Here is a 17,382-nt window from a genome sequence, read left to right as displayed (position 1 = left end):
CTGACTTCAGAGTTAGGAAACTAGAGTATAAAATATTACCGACTTTTATAATATCATACTATGCATTATTTTACCTACTTGTTATATGGTTGATTCATGAATAAAACTAGAATGAACTGTTAATACTAATATGCTTAGCATCTTGTCTCACATTTAATATGTGCAAATGCATCATACCTGTGGGTCTTTGTAAGTTTTTTTGTACTAAAATCCTCCTCAGAGTGCCATCCATTGCTGCTTCTTCTATATGGGAGTGATCCCCAATTACAGTCCAGTACATCATCCTGAAGAGAGTAGGTCAAAGATATTAGCTTGGAGATAATGCTGTGAAAACTGTCTCCTTTATTTACAGGTGTCTGTTCAGATCATGTGGCAGAGTAACCCAGTCCACTCATTAAGCAGATTGCTGACCCAACTTGAACACTATATAATGTCCAACTTCAACAGAGTCTTGCAAATCAATATTGAAAATAAAATCTACCCAAATAAGGTAAGATTTATACAAATATAAGTTTGGAGATACATTATTTAATAATATATGTCATAGCATATGATTTGTACTATAATTTTTGTTCTGAAAACTCTGCAAGAACCTGAAAATTATTTCTATCACTTGCAAGTATTGTATGGTGACAGATTATTCACTTGAAATTATCTTATATTGATATATTATTCAACTTATTGTATATAGTACACAAATAAGTGGGTGAAAAGGTAAAATGAAATTTTAAAAGGAAACTGATATGAAATTGGAAGAAGGATGTGGTAAAGAGAAGAGTCTAAAGGGAGTCAGATAGGGAGTGGGCGTGTCGACGTGATCAAAACACGCTGTATACACGTATGAAATCCTCCTAGGAAGTCGAAGGGAGCTTGGAGAAGTGGAGGGAAGTGGAATTGTTTGGGATGTACTTTTCATCTGATACTATAGAAAAGATATCTTCAGATTAAATCATCAAGATATAAAGAAATTTAAATCTGAATATATGTCTTCATATTTTGTTGTTTTATCATATATATATATATATATATATATATATGGTTTAGAAAATTCAATTGAAGTTTAATAGTATTAGTCATGTGATCCTCCACTGTTTTGTAATCAATGCACATAAACATAGAGAGATTCTCCCACGTGTACTAAATTCATAATATAGAAGAACATTTATAAAAATATCCTGTGTCAATATTTGGAATAGGAAACAGTTCTGAGGGAGAAGTATGGGGATTTTCACGTTTCAGAAATCATTACACATTGGACAAAACTACTGAGCACAAGCCATAAATATGGATATTAGTATTATATTGAGAACAGAAACCCAAAATATCAACCTACCCTCTTTTAGGATTTACAGCAATAGCATAGGGCTCGCCAGCCATGTTAGTTAAGAGTCTGGTGCAGTTGGGGCCACTGAGCTGTCCTACGTTGATGGAGTACCGCAGGCTTGTCCAGTGAGTCGTATAGTAGCTGAACCAGTGCATTCTAGAATGATCAGTCCAATAAATATTTCCTGCAACCCAGTCAACTGCAATGTCTCGCGGCCTTTTAAATTCAGGACACTAGAAGAAAAACGGAAAAGCAATACGCCACAGTAGTTCTTGGGATAAATTAGGATGAATTTTTGTATCTTCACATTGGAATTGTAGGGAGGATAGGGAATATTCTAGGTGTTACCACAGGACTTTGTTCTTCTCAAGCATTAGAGAGTCAATCTGTTCATTGAGAAAGAAGAATATCTTTTATTCCTAACTGCTGTATAGTGTCACATGTAAAATTTATGCATCTCTTTTAGTGGATCAGTTACCAACGCTCCTTATTAATGGATACAATTTCATTTCATGATGATATACTGATTTGCTTAATATTCAGCCACTTGTGTCTGCTTGTATTTGTTTACAAGTTTAGGCCACCACAATTAACATGGTGGACATTTTTATACATTAAATCAATGATGCCAGAGAGTTGCTTTACCTTAGAAGAAACATAATGAGAAATGTGTGTGATTCTGTTGTCACTGAGAAGGTCAGGACTGAGCCAGGTGTGCTGGCACTCGCCTGTAATCTCAGCACTCAGGGAGAGGAAGGCAGATCTCTGTGAGTTCGAGGCCAACGTGTCAATCAGAGGATACATATTCAGGTTTTTAATTATATTTATTCAGGAATATAACAGTTGAATCCTAACATATAAATACATAGTGCTAGAAAATCTTTTCCAAAGATGTTGCCTAGTACATATTTTTCAGCAATGTGGGAGAGCACAGATTTCTCTGGATCTCTGCCACATACAATTGGCATTTTTTTAAAATGTGGTATTGACAGACACTAACAGAGCAAAAACATTTCACTGTGTTCTTTAGGAAAATTGAAATATCTATTTGAGAGCTTGGCTCTTTTTAGTTATTCTGTTTTATATAGCTATAAGATGGTAAAAGAATTCATAGAAAGTGTTATCAAAATATATATTCTGAAGAGTTTAGTTAATTTTGTCATTTTGAATGGAACTAATATACTAATAAATTTTGCAAGGTCAGGTTTATAGTGCATAACCATAAGTAAGAAGGAATATCTAAGACTATTATATCAAGAACAAACCCAATGATTCCAGGTGATGTCCATTTGGAATTCATCACAGTGGAAAATTACCATGTTATCATGATAGTCTTTTGCATGACTTAGTGAGGAACAGTAAAAAGTGGCTATCTCAAACAACAACAACAACAACAACAAACAAAAACCACACACACACAAAGAAACAAAATATACACAAAACAAACAAAAAGACCACAAGGAATCAGAGAACAGTAGTTTCACATCACTGTCTGCTGTGGACTGTGAGTTCCTAAGAGAAAGGAAGCTGCCTTCACTCAACCACAGCACCCAGAAGCAATTTTCCCCTTGTGGTATAAGGAATTCAGCAAAGGTGGATATCATGCATAACCAGTAGCTGTATTTGCTTAGATTTTGCATAATATAAAAGTAAATATATCACCAAATGTCATATATTTTGCATATCAGTGTAAATCATAATATTAAAATCATGAAAAACTGGGTGTTAATTTGTCAGTCTATACTGTTTCAAGTCTGTCACTGTGAAGACTCGTCACGTTGTAACACAAGCAGAAGAAGCCTTTGCTGTGCAGAGTATGATACCCCTCATCCAGCTTGAGCATAAGAAAACATTTACTACGGCTTTTATCATATTTAAACACAAACCCAAATTCTTGTCTTAATACTATCACTGCCAAAAATTATGGAAATGTCATGCAAAATTTTACTTTTTAAAATTAGCCTTTTCACTTTTCTTCATTTATGCTGAGAAGGCTGGTTCTTCTTCTGTTTTACACGTGTAACCCCGAGACACTGTCACCTCCTAAACTCCATTCCGCACATTTAAGGGAACGTGAATTTTGGATTTAGTGATACTTCTTCCAGGTAAAAGGTGTCTTGACAACTGAACCAACAGTAAATTCTTTAAATACAAATCAAATTTAGTTCTCATTTCTAGTTTAAAGTGCATGTCTAGAAAGATAAAAAGGGCTGACATTTATTTTAAACACCATAGATCCTGGTAGTATGGCACATAAAAATCCATTCTGAAATGGTTGCTCCTGTTTTGTTTTTTTAACCCCATGATTCTTTGATGATGTTTATGACTGATCCTTTATGTTCTGTGCCCCAGGTTCCATCTAGGTAATTTGTATTTAAGAAAATTCTATTAGGAATGTGAATAAAAAATTCCTGTGAGACTACTTCAGAGTTTCATATTGTTTGTGGTTTTGTTATGGATGGTACCTATGCTTGTGGGTTTTTGTTGTTGGTTCTATATTCTCATTTCTAGATCAAGGAATACTTCCTGCTATTATAGCTACTAAAGTTGATTATTGTGTCAAAGATTGCTATGTTCAGTTAATTATAACTGAAATGGTGAGAGCATCGGTACCAATACATTCAGGGTATGATGGTAGCAAATTACACATGTTACTGGAGATAGTGATTCACAACACTGAGTGTTCACTGAACAGCACAGCAAAGAACTTTATTTACAGAATATGGAGGATAAGGAAGAGGAAATTTGTCATTATCTCTCAAAGGGTCTTTCTTTGTCTTAAATATTATAAAGCAATTACGTCATTTCCTTCTCTCCTTTTAAGTTCTCTAAACCTTCCCATGTATGCCTTCTTGCACTCTGTAAAATTCAGTCACTTCATTTAGTATTCATACATGAATATATGTATATCCACATACCAATATCTTCTGAAAACATAAATGTAACAGGCATAATCTGCATAAAATTAAGTGTATATATGGTTTCATGGTTGATGATTTGGTATTAGGTAATCAACTGTTGTGTTCTTCCCTGGATAGGACTATTTCCCCCACTTTCAGCTTTCCTCAGTCTCTTGTAGTGCTTTGTGTAGTGTTGGGGCAAGTGACTCATACTAAACAGATGTTGACAAAAAAGAGAAAGGCAAAGCTTTGGTTACAGTTTCAACTTTATCTGATAAATGTGAAAAGTTAGAAAAACAAATTATTTAAACTGATTCACAGAGACAGAAAAGAAAATGGCCCTGGGAATAAAGAACAGCGCAGCACAAACCATTTAACCACTAAAAACTAGAAAGAAAAGCAAAACAAATCAAATCATGTTCTATATTAGAACGAAAAAGAACTCCAAATTGTTAGTTAGTTCCTTAGGAAAGGTCAACAAAGACGTCAGCACATCTGACATCACAGTGGCATGTCCCTTTTGAGAGCAGTAAGTACTACACGATTCTGACAAACAAGGAATTTGTTAATATTACTGCATAAAATAGAAGACATGTGTTGACCGATTTCTTCAGAAAAAATAAAAGGACTTTATTCTGTTAAGGCTTTTGAATACACAGATTAGCTGGGGGCCCTGAGGCATCTTCCTATCAATATATTAGTCAAATGAATGAAGTCATTAAACCTTACAGAAAAACTGCCAGCTTAAGTGTAACAAAATTGGAAGTTACTTTAATATTAAGTTATGTATACTTTGTGCATACTAGCTGTCACAGTTCTAGCTTCAATAATAAAGACACATCACTGAACACGTTTGTTTTAAAATAGATCTTTAAAAGAGCAGTTTAAGCATTAAACCTCTGAAAACTATGTTTTCTTTTATAAATATTATAGCTAGCTATATATTTTAAGAAAATTAGAGATCATAGAACAAAAAAGTAGATTAGTGAACCTACTCCTCATCTTAAAGCCTCAATTGTCACTCATAAGGTTATTTTAAATTCGGCAGTATAGAATTTTGTATATAGATGCAAAATAAGTTTAATTCTAGATACAGTGGTATAGAATTCTAATGTAAGTTCATTCTTCACACACACACACACACACACACACACACACACACACACACAGAGTGTATATATACATACTCTAGTATGAGGCATTGTACCCATGTAATTCAATTATAACACAAGGTTTACTTCCAATACTTTGAAAGTGCTACTGCAGACTGCTTACGATAAATAAGTTACGCAAGTTAATTGTTAGGTAATCAAATTATGGTCATGTTAATTACTAGTCTACTTTTATTGCAAGAATATACATCTTAGGTGTGGCATATAGATATGATTCTATAGAAAGCGACATGCATAATATGACATTTTCAAAAGGCTTTTATTATTTTAGAGATTCACTGACAATGAGACAAGTTAACTCCTGGCAACACCCAGCCTACCTCAAAGAGAATGATGAGCATCAAAGAACCTCCTTATGGAGATGGCATTAAATGTGGCAATCCAGCCCCTGGGTCATTTCTACCACAGACAGAATTCTGCCTAAAAAGGGGCAAGCTTGAATGCAGTCAGAGTCGACAGACAAACTCTGCCTAGACAGAGTAAGTCCTTATTAGTTCCTGCCTCCCAAATATGTCTGTCAGACATATTGGGCTAGAAGGTTGAACAAAATGCTTCAACATTTATAGAAAATTTTGGATGACTATTCAGGTAGCGAACTGTCTCTGTCATCTTCTCATTTGGAAGCTACTAACCTGCATTCCCAGCATACTCAGGTAAACAATTCTATTCCTTCTCAAGCCTTGATGGAGTTGAAGACCTGGTAGCTTAGTTTTACAATGAAGCTTAGTTTTTTAGGGGTCAATATGTTTTTCTGTGTAGATAGATGTTTTACATTGATAATGACAAGATGTGATGAGATTGATTTACACTCAGAAATTTAGACCCACCAAGATAGGAAAAAATGTTTTCTTCAAGGTTGTCATGTACAAATAGCCAAAACACTAAGAATGTAACATTTATATAACTCCTGATTGTGTCATGGTTCTTCTTGCTATAGGTAATCTATTGTATATATGTGTAATAATATAAATCTACCTGTAAAAATAAAAAAATGATTAATAAAAAAAGAGAATTTAATGGCCTAATCTGTAAACTCAGTTCACACTAATCTACTGGCACCACATTCAAACTTTAGGCCTTTCCTTAAGCACTCATTCTATGCCTAGGTTCAGTCTGAGGAAGATGTAAGGGAAGAGACATCTGACACAGAACCACAAAAAGACCTTTTCATGCCCAGGCCTCATCACAAAATCAGAAATAATTTGAATTGTGATTATAATATGTTATCTACCTCTAAAAATCAACCGGTAATATCGAAATATTCTCAATGGAAACAGCCTAAGTTTCCCTGAGTAGGGGAATGGATAAAGAAACTGTGGTACATTTACACTATGGAATACTACTCAGCTATCAAAATAAAGAATTTCTGAAATTTGTAGACAAATGGATTGAATTAGAAATGATAATAATGAGTGAGCTAACCCAGAAGCAGAGAGATTCAAATGGTATATACTCACTTATAACTTGACACTAGCCCAAGGGGCATGTCCCATGAATGTCCTCACTTACCAGGAGAGTGCGATAGAGGTGAAGATATCCATACTATTGGGACTCTAGGTTAGAGATATATAGGAGATGGGGAAATAGAAAGATCCAGAGGGTCCTAGAAACCTACAAGAAGAACACTATGATGGGCAGATCTGGGCCCAGGGGTTCTGCTCGAACTATGGCACCAACCAAGGACAATACATGCAGTCATCATCAAACCCCTACCCAGATCTAGCCAAAGGACAGGACATTCTCCACAGTTAAGTGGAGAGTGGGGACAGGCTTTCACATGAACACTGGTGCCCCATATTTGTCTATGTCCCCTTGATGGGGAGGCCCGATGGCACTCAGAGGAAGGATAGCAGACTACCAAGAAGAGACTTGATACCCTAGCATCATATTCAGGGGAGCAGGTCCCCCTCAGTCACAGTCATAAGGGAGGGGAATGTGGTGAAAGTGAGAGAGAAGGAGGGATGGGAGGATGCACAGGATGGGATAGCAATTGAGATGTAATATGAAGGATTTTATTTTCCAATAGAAAAAAAACAGTAAAAAAAATAAAAAAATAAAAAGAATTGTCCAAATGAACACCAGGACACAGGACTTATAGGTACAATCATAAATGTCATCAACAAAGTAAGGAGTTTTAAAAGGACATAAAGACTTAAATGAATTCAATGAAACAGTAATAGATGTCACAACAATCCAAAGAAATCCCAAATATATGTCCTAATGAAATGATGAAGGCAGTCCATTATTGAAATCTGAATAATGTAAAGAACTAAAAATATTGAAGAAAACTCAAACTGAAGTGGAGATGGAATTTAAAATTCAGTAATACAATTAGGAAACTGCCCAGAAAACCATATAAAGAAAATGAATTGAGTAGAAAATAGAATATCAAGACTAGAAGATAATGTAATTAGACCCTACAAACTAACAATACTCAAAATTTAAACAGAAATGGAGACACACACACACACACACACACACACACACAGTGAGAGAGAGACAGAGAGAGAGAGACAGAGACAGACAGAGACAGAGACACAGAGAGAGACAGACAGAGACAGAGACAGGGAGAGACAGAGAGACAGTGGCAGAGACACAAAGAGACGCAGAGAGAGAGAGAGAGAACAACTTTAGACACCATTAAAATACAAAGTCTTCTAATTACAGTCATAAATGAAGGGGAAGAATCCTAGAGCAATAGAATAAACAAGATATTCATTTAGACAATAGAAGAAAATGTCCCCAAATTCAGGAAATACATTCCTATATACATAAAAGAAATACATAGAACATTTTTCAGACAAGACCAGAAAATAATATTCCATAGAACATCATAGTTAAAATACGAATTATATAGAAAAAAAGAATATTGCAAACAGCAAGAGAAGAAAAAGCCACAAGTTACATATAAAGGAAAACCTATCAGAGTAACAGCTGGTTTCTTAGAAGAAACTTGGGAAGCCAAAAGAGCCTGGAATTACAAAGTCTAATATATCATGGTACTCAAGCTAGGGTTCCAAATCCTTCAAAACTTTCTGCCATAGTCACAGATACAGACATTTCTCATGATTTAAACGGGCTAAGATTCATTTCCATGAAACTGTCCCTACAGATCATATTGTGTGAAATACTTCAGACTGAAGAGAGGAACAAGCATAGCCAAGAGACTGTAAGTGGAAAAATAATGAGGCTAGTTCTACCAAACATGAAAAACAATAGGAACACAAATAGAAAAAAATTACAATCAATACACACTTTTAAAAAGTAACATAATAAGATATTGATGGTCTCAACTCTCTGTCCTCAAAACACAGGTTAGAAAAATTAAGAACCAAAATCCATCTTTTTGTTTTTTACAAAAAATTCAACTTAACTTTAAATATATGAACCTCCATAAGAAAAACACCAAGTAAAAGTATTTTTAAATTTAAGACAGAAAGTAAGTAGTGTTCATATTAAATATCTGTCAAAATATATTTCAAATTAAAACTAATCAGAAGAAATCAAAGCACTTCATTCTAATCAAGGGGACAAGTAACCAATAAAACATTAATATTCTAAGTAAAGATACACTAAACACTGGCACACCCAATGTCATAAAAGCAGTACTACTGGACTTAAAGACATAGATTTACTCAGAAATAGTAGGTGATTTTAATGTTTCATTTTCTCCTATACAGAGATTATTTGGACAATGAATAAATGAATCAAACAAACAAACAATAAGCAAAGAAACATAAATATTGTTAAATGTTAAAATTAAAGGGCACTGTTTATAAAACGAACCTAACAGGCGTCTACACCATCCCACCCAAACATCCAAAAATACCCATTCTACTCAGCATCTCAAGGGAGAGTGTATAAAACAGATTCCATATTGAAACACAAAACATATATTTAAAAACCTAAAAAAAAAGGGAAATTGAAATAACTCAAGTACTTTATTTAACTACAATGTTATAATGTTTATAACTGATAGCAAACAAACGCAGTAAAAACACAAACTACTAGAGCTCAAACAACATATTACTGAATGACAAGTAATTCAAAGAAGAGAACCATAAAAAAGTTAAAAATTTCTCATGGAATTTACTGAAAATAAGAACATAACAGCAAACCTTCTGGAACAAATTTTTTAAAACATTAAGAGGGAAACTTATTAGCATTACACAAAGCAATCAGATTATACAACAACAAAAAATGAGTAAGAACGTCATGGATTTGAAAGAGAGCAAGGAGGGATATATAAGAGAATTTGGAGGAAGAAAAGGGAAGGAAAAAATCGTAGAATCACATTAGAATCTCAGAAAATAATTTTGAAAAAAATCAGAAAAGGCATGAATAAATAATGTATATAACTCAAAAGTTAGGATAAACAAAACCAAAACAAATCCTGTAAGAAACAATAAAAATTAGAATATAAGTTAATGAGAGAGTTACAAAAAAAATTAAGAATCAGACAATATAATAGTAGGTTCTCTAGTTTATGAGAAAACAAACTAGATCAACAAACCCTTATCAAAATAAACACAAAGGAAAAAGGAACTTAAATCAACAAACTCTCCGCTGAACAGAGAAACAGGACAGCAGCTATGAAAGAAGTTAAGAATATCAGCCCGGCGTGGTGGCGCACGCCTTTAGTCCCAGCACTAGGGAGGCAGAGGCAGGTGGATCGCTGTGAGTTCGAGGCAAGCCTGGTCTACAAAGTGAGTCCAGGACAGCCAAGGCTACACAGAGAAACCCTGTCTCAAAAAATAAAAAAATAAAAAATAGAAAGAATATTATAAGTGAACATTTTAAAAGCCCATACTCATGTAAAACAAGAATACCTAAAAGAAATGGATTAATTTCGAGATCAATCAAAACCACCAAAGTCAAACCAAAAAGAGATTGACATCCTAAACAAATTTATAACAAATACAAAGAACAAAACCGTAATATAGAACCTTCCAAAAACAACAACAAAAACATAGCTACATACAATAAAAGCAATTTACAGCAAGTCCATAGCCAACATCATGTTAAATGGAGAGCAACCCCAGAGCAAGGCAAATTTATTTACTCTCTCAATATAGTATTTGGCATCTTAGCTAGAATAATAAGCAACTGAAGGAGATCAAAGGGCTAAAAATTAGAAAGGAAGAAGTCAAATTATTTCCATCAAGGCTCGAGGACCCATGAAGAAGAGGAGGCAGAAAGATTTTAAGAGCCAGAGGTCTTAGATGATGCCAACATTTTTCAGACACAACAGGACTAATGCAGGTATGAAATCATAGAGACAGGTACAGTATACACAATACACACACAGATTCTAAACAGACAAAATCCTAGATCTGAGAAGGGGAAGGGAACACAAGACCTCACCAGGGCCAAGTAACTATTTCTCATTGATACTTAGTAGAAAAGAAAAAAAAAAAAAAATCACTTTCCTCGAATGGAGTGCGAATTACAATCTAAGTCAGACGCTATATAAAGGAATAATTGGCCAATCCAAACCAAGCTTTATTTTTTTGTGTACTTTTTGGGTTTTTTTTTTTTTTTTTTTTTTTTTTTGCATGTTTGTTATATTGGTTTAATTGTATTACATTGTATGCTTTGCTTTTTATATTTGTCTGGATCTGTTGTGTTTTCCATGTATGTATGTACGTATGTACGTATGTGTGTTTGTTTTAGAGGGAGCGATGGTGAGGAAAGAACATGAGTTGAGTTGGTAGGGGACAGGGGAAGATTGGGAAGAGGCCAGGGAAAGGATGTGATCATAGACGTATCATATGTAAAACTTTTAGTAAAATGTTTAAAAAATTAAAATAAATTGACAAAAAAACTGCACAACAACCTATACTGTATTTATGATTTCTCTTTCTTTTAGAGAGCAAAATCGATGTGGTGTCATCATCTTTGAGGAGAGTCTTGAGTTTTGTTTCTCGAGAATTACAGAATCCTCAGTATTTTTCAACACTAATATCAAAACTTAGAAGATAGCATGGATTGTGCACTCCCTGAACAAATTGGTGACCAGCTAGAAACTGTTAGGACCCGTGACAGCATATGTTTGCGGGGATGTGGAGAAGGGGAACCCTCCATTGCTGGTTGGAGTGCAAACTTGTACAACCACTTTGGAAATTAATCTGGCTCTTTCTTAGAAAATTGGTAATAGTGCTACCTCATGATCCAGCCATACCACTCCTGGGTATATACCCAAAAGATGCTCCACCACACAACAGGGACATTTGCTCAACTATGTTAATAGCAACTTTATTTTTAATACCCAGAATCTGGAAAAAACCTAGATGTACCTCAAACAAAAAAAACAGATAAAAAACTGTGGTACACTTGCCCAATGGAATACATTTCAGCTATTAAAAACAAGGAAATCTTGTAATTTGCAGGCAAATGAATGGAACTAGAAAAGAGCATCCTGAGTGAGGTAACCCAGACCCAGAAAAATATGCATGGTATATACTCACTTATAAGTGGATATTAGCCCAACATAGATGTCCTCTGAGAGATTCCACTGAGCAGGGGATTGGGGCAGATGCTGGGACTCAATGATGGACTCAGAGTCGAGTGCTGAGAGTCATATGGAAGAACGGAGGCTGGAAGGACCAGGAAGGTCCATGAGCCCCTCAAGGAGACCATCAAGGCAGGAGGATCTGGACCCAGAGGGGACTGCACAAACTGTTGCACCAACCAAGGGCAATGCCTGCAGTATACCTCGAACCCCTTTTCAGATCTAGCCATGGACAGCACACTCTCTATTGGTTGTCAGAAGAACAGTGACCGCCTCTGACATGAACTCTGGTGGCCCCAATTTGGTCACTTCCCCTTGGTGAGGAGGCCTGGTGGGCACACAGAGGAAGGGGAAACAGGCTATCCAGATGAGACCTGATAAGCTATCATCATATGACAGGGGAGAAGATCCTCTTCTATCAGAAGTCTAGGGGAGTAGAACAGGGCCAAAGAGGGGAGGGAGGGAGGGTGGGACCAAGAAGATACAAGCAAGGGGATAACAATTAGGATGTAATCTGAATAAATTATAATAAATTAAAATTTAAAAAGAGAAACACATACCTTTAACTGGCATAATAAACGTGGATTTTAGAGAAATAGCAGGCTCAGAGAGGAACTTGACAGACATATACAAGGCTGCATATCTTTGTCAAATCACATGTTTGTTTTCTGGGGTGGGCTCTATAAGTTGTGTGTTTCAATACTGTAATTAGTTTTCAGATGTGCAATTTGAAGATGTTAATTGCTCCTGGAATTTATATGTGGTCATAGGAGAGTCTTTCATTTTTATACATTAAGACATTGGGATTGTAGAGCAATAGGAAAGTGCACAATTCAATTGTCTTCACCGGAGTAGCCTTCACTTTTAAAAGATATTGTGGAGCCTGAAATCTCTGTGGAATTTCGCGTAGTGACAACTGGTAAAATCCATGGCTTATGAGTCTCCATTGTATAATATTGACACTGAGTCAGCTATTAGCTATTAGTTGACTCAGTTAGCAGCACATTAATGCTCTTTGGTAGAGAATGCTATCCTACAATAATTCTCAGCTTCAGTGGTTACTACTGCTAGTTATACTCCTTCTAAAAGGACTAGAGAAAATAGTCTAAAGCTTGTAATAAAGTCATTACAATCATTAAAATGTAAGTTAGGCTTCATGTCTTGTTTCAGACAAGCATAATGAAAACCTTTACCACTGATTAAAAGCAATTTTGTGATGAAGTTAGAAAAAGCTGTGGACGAGATTGCAAATATATATGTACAGTGTACATATAAAATATACATGAACTTACATCTACCTTAATAAATATAAAACTTAGTTATCAGATATTAAATGATTTTGACGTCTAATCTATAAAAGGTTGTGCTTATTAGGGAACACTGATTGTAGATAATCCTACTTAAGAGCAAAATCAAATAAAATAATTTGAATAGGAAATTATACCAAATTAATTAAACATGTAAGTGATTTTTAAAAGGAAGCACCAGATCAGATGTAAGAGCTGCAATGCATTTTAAGTACAACATGCAGCACACAACAGCCTGTCAATCAATTGCATCAACAGAGTCATTGCAAACAGTTACATAGTACATACAGTGTCTTCGTTAATATAAAGAAGTAATATATTACATATGATCAATCTATGGCAAATAATTAGTTTTTAATCTAACACCTAAAATCATGAGTTCAGAGAAAGTAAAGAACTGATTGAGATTAGGAACAGAATTCAAAGCCATGCCAATCAATGCACTTCATGCCACCAGCAGCAAGTAAATGAGCTCAGAGGTAACCTTTATTTTTATGACTGAAAGGAAAGCAACTTCATTTTTAGAGCTAAAGCTTGCGCACGAGATGATACTGTGTCAAGTGGCCTGATAGAAAGAAGGGACAGTTCTGCAGGCTGAAGGGCAGAATGATCTGCTAAATGACTCCTCTCTGCCCTAGACCTGTTCTGAGGACAAGGGAAACTTACCTAACACTGTTTATTGCAGGAAGGTCCAAGGAAAGAACTGAGTTACACAGGAAATATTAAAAATAGATTTATTAACCTAAAGCTGTCTTTCTTAGTTCATTCTTTGTTAATTTAAAATTGTGCCAGGAGAGATATTTCAGCAATTAAGAATGTGAACTACTTTTTTAAAAAAAATATATTTTATTAATTTATTCTTATTATATCTCAATTGTTATCCAGTCCCTTGTATCATCCCATTCTTCCCTCCCTCCCATTTTCCCCTTACTCCCTTCCCCTATGGAATATACCCAGAAGATGCTCCAGCACACAAGAAGAAGATTTGATCAACCATGTTCATTGCAGCCTTATTCATAATAGCCAGAACATGGAAACAGCCTAAGTGTCCATCAGCAGAAGAATGGATAAAGAAACTGTGGTACATATACACTATGGAATACTAGTCAGCTATTAAAAACAAGGAATTCCCGAAATTTGTGGATAAATGGATTGAGCTAGAAATGATCATAATGAGTGAGTTAACCCAGAAGCAGAAAGAGTGAACTACTTTTGCAGAGGACCAAGTTTTCAAACTACCCATGTTGGATGCCTCACCACTTCATGTGACTGGAGTTCCATGGATTTTCTGGCCTCTGAAAGCAACTGCACTCATGGGCACATCTCACTCACCCACCCACCCACACAATGTAGTCACTTCACTGAAAGTATAAAAATATATTAAAAATCTAGTTTAAATGCGGTCAACATCGCATCAAACGGCATCCATGTAGCTTACATTTTTATTATAGCATAAAATTAAAGTGTGTTCCACACCTCATCAAAGAGTAACTGTTTGGCTTATATCTTTGTGATAGATTCTGTTAACAATAGTCAGGAATTCAAACAGGTGCCATGGTCCATTTCAAGTGTACGAATTCAATTAGACCTTGCTGTGGTATTAGTCTACTTTTGAATGTATGGGGGAAAGCCAGGCTCCTTCAAAATAAAAATCTCTTTTCCTCCCAGGTTACTTCAAAATACAAACCACACAATAACTTGATATGCTGTAATGCAAATAGAGATTCTCAACAACTACAAGTCCAAGCAAGTGGTCTGCATTTTTTTCTTACAACTAACCATGAAAATCAACAGCCCTTCATACATCATCCAAATGCTCTCCAAAGTGCATTTCTGAAAAGAAGGAACAGTGAAACTCTAGCTGCTTTCTTGTTCCATAAGTAGATTTCTGATATTATCAAGATTGAAAAAGTTTTCTCCATGTTATATTCCTTTCTCATGCAAAAGGTACACATATTTACCCATCCCCACATTGAGATAAAAATGCTTCTCTTCAGAACATATATCCCATTTCAGATATAAATTAGAATATGCTCAAGACTTCTCTTTATTTTCATCCCTAAGTAGCAAACGTAAACACATTCAAACAAAACATAAGCCAGAATTTACAGTAAACAAACTTCTATAAAAACAGAGAGAAGCGTGTGTTTCTATATGGGATGGCTAACTGATTATCTTAAGTCTTCAGATACTTTGACTTTTTTAAAGTAAAGATGTGGAAAGAAGGTGCAGCCTTCAAATAGTCTGTATTTACTTACTATCAAGCCACTATTCGCTTGCCTCTCTTCTCTGCCATCGATCACTTTGTAGAAAATCCCTCCTGGGTTAAACTGAGTACTCCAGACAATCACATTTCTTTGATAATACACATCCATCCCTGTTATTCTTGAATTATGTTCAACATGAGAAATCTGCTGATGACCGCCACTGTAGTTGAATGGATATACAAAACCCAGGATGTCAGTGTCATTAGCTATGTAGAGAGCTTGATCTTCAGAGCCTGCAGATTTTTATAATAAAATACAAAATAGAAGAAATTTCAACTAGAGCAAGAGTAATGATGAACTTTAAATTATCTTGATTTGCTATGCTTTATAAAGTAAAAAAAAAAAGTGAAAATCATATATATGTGTATATATTCTTCACAATATTTGATTTCCTCTTAACATTTTTCTACAATAGTTTATAATAGTCACTTAGTTTTTTCTAGTTATAAATTTATGTGAGTAAAAAATGGCATTTTATTTATTTATTTAGTTATTTCGAGATAGTGTTTCTCTGTGTAGCCCTGGCTGTCCTGGACTCTCTTTGTAGACCAAGCTGGTCTCAAACTCACAGTGATCTACCTGCCTCTGCCTCATGAGTGCTGGGCTTAGAGGCGTGTGCCACCATGCCCCGCTAAGGACGGCTTTGGCAAGTCACAACATGCTGTGTCCTGATGATTTCATTCTTGATATTTTGATACTATCCTATGTAGTCATTTAACTTAACAACAACAACAACCATAGCTGGTTATATAGTGGGCGCACCTGAACGACTGCTGTTTCTAACTAAAACTAAAAATTAAGACAGAAAAAGCTTCTTGTCATATGTTCATATAACTGTAAGTATTGAAGTTTCTTCCTCTCCCCCAAGGCTGGTGATTCAACCCAGAGCTTTCTACAGACTCTGCCATTCAGCTGCATCCTATCCTGCTTTATTTTCATTTGAACATATTTCATTCTTTGTTACACTAAAGTTTAGTAATTTTTAATTTATTTCCAATCAAATGGGGCAGTGTTCACTAAGATTTGACATCCGTAACACATACTAATATCAATTTCACACTGACTGAAAAGGAAAACAACAGTGAGAATTCTGTTATTATTAAAATATTAATTACAACCTAGAAAATTGAGCTGCATATATAGTTTTAGCAAATAATAATAATTAATGATAATAATAAATAATGTGTCCTGAAATGTTGTATACATCACATGTATATACAAATGGTGGCCTGAATTATTTTCTTTCTTTTAGCCACATTTTATGGCACTCAGTTGGATAACATACAACAATTCATTTAATAGATGAAGTATTCTACAACATTTATCTTTCAGATATTAGGGTCATTTTTTCAATTTATTTCATTTTTCTAAGGAAATAATGGAAACAGAGATGAGTGCTCTGATTTTTTAAATGAAGAATCAAGCCTCAAAGATCTCAGTGACTTCCTCTAGGCTAGGTAGTGTGGAAAGTATGGTCCTAGGACTCAACTTTAAGTACACGTAACACCATTCACGCACATGATACTTGACAGCAAGTCAGTTTTATCCCGAAATTACATCTTAATAGTCACGCTCTATAGCTGAGAATATTACAGCTGTATAATTTTATAAAAATACATGAACAATGAAATATATATATATTAAACAGTCTAGCACCCATACCTGTCTTTTAACTTTTAAAAAATTATATCGACAAATTGAAAAGATATGGATTTAGAAATAAGATTTTATATACAAAGCAGGGTATCCAGATGAGAGCTGATAGGCTATGTTCATATGGTGTGGGAAGGGGTCCCCTTCTACCAGAGGAGGAAGGAGGAAGGGGGGGGGATGCTGGGAAAGGGAAGATAAGAGCAGAGCCGGGAGTGGGGTCTGGTTGGGGGGATAACAACCAGGATGTA

The 17,382-nt window shown here is 35.1% G+C and overlaps 1 protein-coding gene across 1 annotated transcript in view; it reads right to left on the bottom strand.

The window, feature by feature from the left end:
- Positions 1-17,382, bottom strand: part of Lrp1b (LDL receptor related protein 1B) — a 1,950,158-nt gene that overhangs the window by 80,722 nt on the left and 1,852,054 nt on the right. The window contains exons 77-79 of the mRNA XM_051166335.1: positions 15,473-15,714; positions 1,334-1,557; positions 178-284 (exon numbers count right to left, since the gene is read on the bottom strand). Of these exons, the coding sequence (XP_051022292.1) occupies positions 178-284; positions 1,334-1,557; positions 15,473-15,714 (573 nt within the window). The remainder of the gene's footprint in view (positions 1-177; positions 285-1,333; positions 1,558-15,472; positions 15,715-17,382) is intronic.

This window comes from Acomys russatus, chromosome 24, assembly GCF_903995435.1.
Source record: "Acomys russatus chromosome 24, mAcoRus1.1, whole genome shotgun sequence".
Taxonomy (NCBI): Eukaryota; Metazoa; Chordata; class Mammalia; order Rodentia; family Muridae; genus Acomys; species Acomys russatus.
This window is presented reverse-complemented; position numbering and strand designations above follow the sequence as displayed.